We start from the raw sequence: 9179 nt of genomic DNA on the forward strand, positions 1-9179 counted from the left end.
AGTTGTTCAGGAGCCCTGGACAAAGGGGTATGCATTGATCCAGTCCTCACAAGTACTTTGGAATAAAGTTGCCGAAAAAGCTCATTCTCACCCACAAGCTAACCTGGAGGTTCCCCCTTGCCACCAAGGTACCCATTTCTGTTTTTACCAGGGTCTGTTCTTGCCTTCTTTGGTCACATGTGCTAGGTCTGTTGCCTGGTAGTACTTTTCTTCTTCCTAAGGTTTGTCATTCCGGACCCCCCTATATCATGTCATTAATCAGAAAGATCCCCATCACCAGTGCAGCAGGCACCACCTTTGCCACATCTCCTGTAGTAAATAAGGATTTAGCATTCAACGGATTTCTTTGGATAAAGTTTATCTGAGAGATGTGCATCTCTCACAGCACAGACCAACTGGCTCAGTTTTATCCACTACCAGGAGGGACCTTCCCATTGTACTTGGGGGAAGGCTCAATAACGCAGGGCATGCATATCTGTTGGTCTCTTTGGTCTCTGGCATTAAACTTAGTACCAGGATTTCACTTTATGAAATCCTCATGGAAAGAGAGATTAAGTGATGTGAGGTGATGCTTTTTCCTGCAGCCCATCCTTCCCTTCACCACTGTTTTGAGTGGTACCTAGGTAGCTGAAATATAGGAGTTGCTGGAGTATATCTAGAAACTAGCAGCACATAACTATCATGCAGGCAATCCTGCTTGAAGTTGTGCTATCTAATGCAAGCCTGGTGGAGCTGCCTGCTAGAACTTAGGCTCAACTGGCATGAAGGAATCCGAAAAACCCTAGTTCAGTTTTAGACTTCTACACAGTGAATACCTAAAATTAGAGATCTATTCTACTACCTTCATCTTCTAAATAGAAAAAAACCCTGAACAAAAATGCATGTAAGTATTCTCAGAGGACTTGTCTGACACTGTCTATAGTTGCAGAGGTCACAACATGAGATGAGATGTGGGGCACTACTATGTTACAAAGCATATTGCCATTGAAATAGTGACTGTCACCATCTGAAAAGTTAGTTTCTAAGGACTGCTCAGTGACACATCACTCTTTTACGAGGTGAGGTAAAATAGAAAGCCCTGCAACAGGAAGGGGGGCTGCCTACTCTCTTTCACAACAGACAGATGCAGCAACATGCAGTCTTAGATATTGTTCCCTTTTCCTTTCTCTTTGTCAGGGGGAAACCAACCTACTTACCTATTCTCTTTCAACAGTTCTCAGGTTCTCTCAGTCCTGCTTGGACTCCTGAATCCCTGAGGTACACATGGAGAGTAATATAGCCTTGCTACTGTCCTTCGAAGGGCTTCTTTGACTTCCTTGTTCCTCAGGCTATAAATCATAGGGTTCAGCATGGGAATTGCCAGAGTATAAAACACAGAGATGATCTTGTCGTGCTCCACAGAGTATTCTGAACTCGGTCGTAAGTACATGAAGGAGCCTGTCCCATAGAACATGGTAACAGCAGTCAGGTGGGAAGCACAGGTGAAGAAGGCTTTGCATCTGCCTTTGGCAGATTTAATCTTGTGGATGGTAACCCCAATGCAGATGTAAGAGATGAGAATAAGGAGCATGGTTGAGATGACGAGCACAGTAGCACAGGTGAAATGGACCAGGTCAGTGATGTAAGTGTCAGAGCAGGAGAGCTTCAGGATGGGAGGCACATCGCAGAAGAAATGATTGATGATGTTGGAGTTGCAGAAGGAGAGGTGGAATATAAATAATGTTTGAATAGTTGCATTCATGCAGCTTATGAAGTAGGAGCTGCACACAAGGAGCACACAGAACCTCTTGGACATAATGACAGGGTAGAGCAAGGGGTTGCAGATGGCTATAAACCGGTCATATGCCATCACAGCCAGGTGGTAGCACTCTCCTGTCACTGCGATGCAGAATAGGAAGAGCTGAGCTGTGCATGCTGTGTAGGATATGACTTTTGTCTCAGCCACAAAGGTCATGAGTGTGCTAGGTATAATGGTGGTGGAGTAGCTGACATCTAAGAAGGAAAGGCTGCTGATGAAGAAGTACATGGGGGTGTGGAGCTTGGAGTCAATCCGGATGAGCACAATCATCCCCAGATTTCCTACTAGGGTCAACAGATAGATTAGCAGAAACACCATGAAGAGAAGGACCTGCAACTTCAGGTTATCTGTGAATCCCAACAAGATAAACTCAGTCAACACAGTGTGATTCCCATCTGCCATCTATCGTAGGTGGGAAAGCCAAAATTACACTGCTGAAAACAAGGCAAACACAGGTTGACTGTCAGTGGCTCATACTGGCTCTCATCAGGCTGATTTACGATGAAGGTATAATTTTGTGTATCTTCATGTTTTTCAAGTTCTGAACTCAAATTATCTCATAGGCATTTCCTGCCTTTCAAAGGCTTGTATTCTTTCTGTGTACTCTGAAGGAGCACAGGTTAACAAACCACACTTATTCCTGCAGGTCTTACTAACTCTCCCTCCCCAAGTACTTAGTTTAACTTCTAAGGCAGTAATCTGCACATTGGGCACTAACTCTATAGTACTTGTTTCACCTCACCTATTCTAGATATCTACTCAAACATGACTTGAAATGCTTGTTTTTCCCATTTTATATACACATCATCTGGACAATTAACTTTGTACATTGTTGGGATATAAAGGTAAACACATGCTAAACTAGGAAAATCTCTGGAACAGAAGAATTGGGGCCAGAAGTGTGTACCTCATCACTGTGACAAAATGATATTTTGGGGCAACGATGGCAAGCAGAAGGCCAAAGCTAGGGGTTTGGAAAAGCTCACCTATAAGTATTAATGGCACTTCAGGCTGATACGGAGCAGAGCTTCTGCTCTGCTGTTACTTCCATAAATCAGCGAATAAAATGAGAATTATAATCAGTTGAATTCTCAGGCATAGTCCGCTTCTGAAGTCTAAAAAAAAGCTTTCTGTTCCCAGGAATACAAAATTTAAAAGATACTTCGGAAGAACTGATTTTGTCCATTTCCTTTTTCCAAGGAAGAATGAACTCTACTTATGTAACTACTTGAAACATTGGTCTAATTTGTTCTTTAAAATCTCCAGTACCATAGATTTCCCATGGTCCCTAGTCACTTTTGTTTCTTCTTAAAAAGTTAATGCTATTCAGTTTTCTCCTAAAGATTAAGCCAAATTTTCCTATTGTAATTTAACTGAAAAACTTTTTGTGTCTCCCCCTCCCATTGTGGGCAAAGGAAACCACTTTTCCCCCTCCACCATTTCATAGATTCATGAAATCATAGAATATCTCGAGTTGGAAGGGACCAATAAGGATCATCAAGTCCAACTGCCTGCTCCTTGCAGGACTACCTAAAACTAAGCCATACAACTAAGAGCGTCGTCCAGACGCTCCTTGAATTTATGCATTTTTCCACCGTAAGTTTTAACACAGGGACCTTTTTGGTATCTTGTTTTTCCTACACTATCTCCTGTAGTTAGTTCATTTTGTAAATTGTTATCTTGAATCAAATAAATAGTTTGTTCTAATGGCAAACATGTCAAACGTCAAACAGAACCTTAGCAAGACGAGAAAACTACTGCTTAGAAAGCTAGTAAACCCAGGTACCAAAATCTGAAGAAAAAAAAATCAGAGATTTTCAAGAATACTTGTATTGTTATACCGTCAGGGGATTGTTAGACTGTAAGGGGAGGGAAGTGGGAATTCTCCCTCTCTCCCCAGTAAAGCAAGGGTATAAAATATGTCTAATATATGCATTCGTATTCATCACAGAACTTTTAATTCCAGCCCTGTTCTTACCTTACCACTCACATCTTATTATGCTGGGTGCATTAGTGTTTCTTCTCTTGTCAATGTAAAAGAAACAGGAATGAGGAAAACGTTCTGTTAATGCAGATTTGACTGCAAGGTGTACATTCTGTATTAGCTCCAAATAAGAAGTGATTTCTATTTTCTAAAACCAGAAAGGAAGAAGTACTGTATCTCTAGCAGAGTCAGAAAGAGGAAAATCTTTCACACCTTATCAGCAAGTAGGTATTTTAGCAGTTAGCATGCACATTCATATACTTTTGGGTGTAGAATTCCTGATGGGCCACACAGTCTGAACCCAAGACAAGGCACAGTGGGACCATTAAAATGTCCTTTGAACTCCCAGTGGAGATAGCCTGTCCTCTTCTCCTGCAATTAGACAAATGGACTTTATTCCTCTCAGTTTTAAAGAGATCATTTTTCTTTTTTTCCTTTTTTTTTTTTGCCATGTGATCCTTTGTGTTATTTTTCTTGTTTTATTCTGCTACTTAGTAACCTAGGAGTATAGGACTATAAATTGATGGACTATAAAAACACTTCCCATATTGGGAAGGGAACTACAAGCAATGAGAAAAAGTCATTTCTACGCAGCAAGGATGAAGGTTCTTCTCCCAAAACTTCTCTGAAACTGACCAGTAATTTCAGCCCCAGCAACTTGTCATGGTCTGATGCTCTAGGATGAGTGAATTAAATCACTTGGGAAGTGCCACTTAAGTCTAGTTTCACATTCTAGCCCGTTTCGCAGTTGGTTGTTGACATCAGGCATGTCCTTCAACCTATTCTGAAACACGTTAAAGACATAAGATGCACAGGTTTGAATTGCTACTTCGAACACTTCTAATCTCAGCACTGGAGCCCTCAAAGTGTGGAGTACTTCAGTAAATTCATTTAATTCAAGCCAGAAACTAGTACTCTTCTAAGATCCTTCAGCTAAGCAGGTTACCTGTTACAAGGCTTTTTCTTGTGCACCAAGGGATATGATTATGTGTAACCAAATAAAATGTCTTTGCTAGTTCTACAGAACTACACCAAGTGATTAATGTTGCATTTTAGCCAGTTGTATCAATGCTGTAATGTTTTCAAATTCTCAGAACATTCACACTGAAATAAAGCACTTCTCTCTTTTCTTCATAAAATCATAGAATCATAGAATGGTTTGGGTTGGAAGGGACCTTTACAGAGTATCTAGTCCAACCCCCCTGCCTTGGGCAGGGACATCTTTCACTAAAGCAGGTTGCCTAAAGCCCTGTCCAACCTGATCTTGAACACTTCCAATGATGGGGCATCCACAACTTCTCTGGGTAACGTCTTCCAGTGTCTCACCACTCTCATCATAAAAATATTTCTTCCTTATGTCCAGTCTAAATCTACCTTCTTTCAGTTTAAAACTGTTGGCCCTTGCCCTGTCACTACAGCCCTTGGTAAAAAGTCTTTCTCTTTCTTATAAACCCCTTTCAAAGTATTGAAAGGCTGCAATAAGATGTCCCTGGAGCCTTCTCTTCTCCTGGCTGAACAACCCCAACTCTCTCAAGCCTTTCTTCATAGGAGATGTGTTCCAGCCCTCAGATCATTTTTGTGGCCCTCCTCTGGACCTGCTTTTTCTTTGGTCCATGTCTTTCTTGTACTGGGGACCCCAGAACTGGATGCAGTACTCCAGGTGGGGTCTCACGAGAGCAGAGTAGAGGGGAAGAACCACCTCCCTTGACCAGCTGGCCATGCTTCTTTTGATGCAGCTCAGTTTATGGTTGCCTTCCTGGGCTGCAAGCTCACATTGCTGGCTCATGTCCAATTTGTCAGTCATTAGTATCCCCAAGTCTTTCTCCACAAGGCTGCTCTCAATCCATTCACCCCCAAGTCTGTACTGAAAGTGGGGATTGCCCCAACCCAGGTGCAGGACCTTGCACTTTGCTTTGTTGAACTTCATGAGGTTTGCATGAGCTCATTCCTCAAGCCTGTCAAGGTCCCTCTGGATGGCATCCCTTCCCTTTAGCGAATCAACTGCACCACTCAGCTCGGTGTTGTCTGCAAACTTGCTGAGGGTGCACTCAACTCCACTGTCTGTTTCACTAATAAAGATATTAAATAGCATTAGTCCCAGTATGGACCCTTGAGGGACACCATTCATTAATAATTTCCACTTGGACATCGAGCAATTGACTGTAACCCTTTGGACACGGCCATCCAGCCAATTCCTTATCCATCTAACAGTCCAACCATCAAACCCATATCTCTCCAATTTAGCAGGAAGAATGTTGTGGGGGACCATATCAAAGGCCTTACAAACGTCCAGGTAGATGACATCCGTAGCTCTTCCCTTGTCCACTGATGCAGTCACTTCATCATAGAAGGCTACTAGATAAGTGAGGTATGAGATGCTCTTGGTGAAGCCATGTTGGCTGTTTCTTAATAGGGTAAATCTTAGCTCTGAAGTCACTGTTCAGGAAATAATACACTCAAAGGCTAAGGTATTTTCAGATATACTCAGATCAGATATATTCCTTGGTTCTAGTTATGCCTATAACCATTTACAGGTATGACAGTGCACTCTAACAGCAAATGTATATATTTCGTGCTATGGTGAAGACCAGAGTAACAAATATTTTGTTTTAATTCCTCCAAAAGCTGCCCCCTGCAATGTATTATTTTCATTTTGAAACCAGATATGCTGGTTTTTGCACATTGGATGTGTTGTTAGGAGAGATGAACTCTAGACAAGGAGCTGTGTAGTTAAGCTGGGCAGGCTGTATCCACAGTTTATCTCAGTTCCAGCTTAATTCCATGTTGCTGACAATGGCAACAATTATATTAATGATTTTATAGTAATATGACAGTATTACTCTGAATTGGTTGTAAATGTTTAAGAACTTCTATTTGTGCTTGGAACAATAGTCCGTTGTTTTAACATCAAACTTCTAATTTTTTTCGGGCAGATACTGTGCCCTGTGTTAATAGTAGCACAGGATAGAGAAGACCTGTCTTTATCCACAGAGGCAGTATATCCATAGAGGCAGGACTCTTTTTGCTTATAATCTGCATGTTTTGGTTACATCATCAGGTTGAAACTGGACTTACCTAGATTCCCAAAAGGTGCTTACTAGGATGATGTTTCTTCTCCAACTGCTCCTATGGCATTACATTTTGGCTCAAGGCGGATACCAGGTAAAAAACACTCAAATTCTTCAACTTCTGTTACTAACTTTCTAGATCTCACTCTATGCTCTTTGGAACAAGACCATCCTTCCTGATCTGCATTCAGACACTAACCAAAGGGTGTGGGCACTCAGGACTCCTCTCACAGTCAAGGGGGAGAGAGAGAGAAAGATATATCCTTCAAATACAGTTCAGATTTCAACACCTCCTAAAATTTACTGAGCAATTTTTTTTTTAATTGAGAAAAAACAATTAGGAGCACTTCTGATTTTGACCAAACATTTTATAAGAGAGCAGATGACTGCTTCATTTGTTTCATTGTTCAACAGGATCCTTTCCTATCAGTCAGATTTCTTGGTGTGGCTTTGTACCGCTTTCACTGATACTGCACTGATTGTTTGCTCCAATTTTAAGTGTGGGATGGAAGAGGAGGGGAAGTGAGGAACGATGTATTGGAGGCTTAGTGGAGAAATTAAGATAAATTAATAAATTGATATAAATTAATATAGGCCATTCCTATGTGCTGAAAGACGAGCTGGCAGGGAAGAACACCCCAGCTTTTGCTGGAACTCAGGAAAAAAAGAGGGTTTATGGCCTTTGGAAGAAGGGCCAGAAAACTCAGGAGGACTACAAAGAAGTTGTGAGGTTATGCAGGGAGAAAATTAGAAGGGGCAAAATTCAACTAGAACTTAATTTGGCTACTACTGTAAAAGACAATAATTTTTTTTTCTCTAAATACGTTAACAACAAAAGGAGGGCTAAAGAGAATCACCATCCTTTATTGGATGCAGGGGGAAATACAGTGACAAAGGATGAGGAAAAGGCTGAGGTTCTTAATGCTTTCTTTGCCTCAGTCTTTAATAGTAAGACCAATTGTTCTCAGAGTACCCAGCCTGCTGAGCTGGAAGACAGGGACAGCGAGAGTAATGAAACCCTCATAATCCAAGGGGAAATGGTTAGCTACCTGTTACACCACTTAGACAGACACAGGTCTATGGGGCCAGATGGGATCCACCGAAGGGTACTGAGGGAGCTGGTGGAAGTGCTCGCCAAAGCAGTTTCAGTCTTTTATCAGCAGTCCTGGCTAACCGGGGAGGTCGCAGTTGACTGGAGGTTAGCAAATGTGATGCCCATCTACCAGGGCTGGAAGGAGGATCTGGGGAACTACAGGCCTGCCAGTCTGACCTCAGAGCTGGGGAAGGTTATGGAGCAGATCATCCTGAGTGCCATCACACGGCACGTACAGGATAAGCAGGTGATCAGGCCCAGTCAGCATGAGTTTATGAAAGGCAGGTCCTGCTTGACTAACCTGGTGTCCTTCTATGACAAGATGACCTGCTTAGTGGACGAGGGAAAGGTTGTGGATGTTGACTACCTGGACTTTAGTAAAGCTTTTGACATCATTTCTGACAGCATTCTCCTGGAGAAACTGGTTGCTCATGGCTTGGACAGGTGTACTCCACTGGGTACAAAACTGGCTGGGTGGCTGGGCTTGAAGAGTTGCGGTGAATGGAGTTAAATCCATTTGGCGGTCAGTCACAAGTGGTGTTCCCCAGGGCTCAGTATTGGGGCCAGTTCTGTTTAATATCTTTATCAATGATGTGGAGGAGGGGATCGAGTGCACCCTTACTAAGTTTGCAGATGACACCAAGTTGGGCGGGAATGTTGATCTGCTTGAGGGCAGAAAGGCTCTACAGAGGGATCTGGACAGGCTGGATTGATGGGCCGAGGCCAATTGTATGAGATTCAACAAGGCTAAGTGCCGGGTCCTGCACTTGGGTGACAACAACCCCATGCAACGCTACAGTCTTGGGGAAGAATGGCTGGAAAGCTGCCTGGTGGAAAAGGAGCTGGGGGTGTTGGTCAATAGCCAGCTGAATATGAGCCAGCAGTGTGCCCAGGTGGCTTGGGCACATGGCCAGGAAGGCCAATAGCATCCTGGCTTGTATCAGAAATAGTGTGGACAGCAGGACTAGGGAAGTGATCGTCCCTTTGTACTCGGCACTGGTGAGGCCGCACCTTGAATACTGTGTTCAGTTTTGGGCCCCTCACTACAAGAAAGACATTGAGGTGCTGGAGCATGTCCAGAGAAGAGCAACAAAGCTGATGAAGGGTCTAGAGAACAAGTCTTATGAGGAGCAGCTGAGGGAACTGGGGTTGTTTTGTCTGGAGAAAAGGAGGCTCAGGGGAGACCTTATCACTCGCTACAACTACCTGAAAGGAGGTTGTAGGGAGGTGGTTGTT

The 9179-nt window shown here is 42.9% G+C and overlaps 1 protein-coding gene across 1 annotated transcript; it reads right to left on the reverse strand.

The window, feature by feature from the left end:
* Positions 1-1216: 1216 nt before the first annotated feature.
* On the reverse strand, positions 1217-2200 carry LOC127026732 (olfactory receptor 1052-like). The gene has a single exon (XM_050912044.1). The coding sequence runs from the start codon at positions 2198-2200 to the stop codon at positions 1217-1219; it is 984 nt and encodes a 327-aa protein (XP_050768001.1).
* Between the last annotated feature and the right edge of the window lie 6979 nt (positions 2201-9179).

Source organism: Gymnogyps californianus, chromosome 28 (assembly GCF_018139145.2).
Source record: "Gymnogyps californianus isolate 813 chromosome 28, ASM1813914v2, whole genome shotgun sequence".
Classification (NCBI taxonomy): domain Eukaryota; kingdom Metazoa; phylum Chordata; class Aves; order Accipitriformes; family Cathartidae; genus Gymnogyps; species Gymnogyps californianus.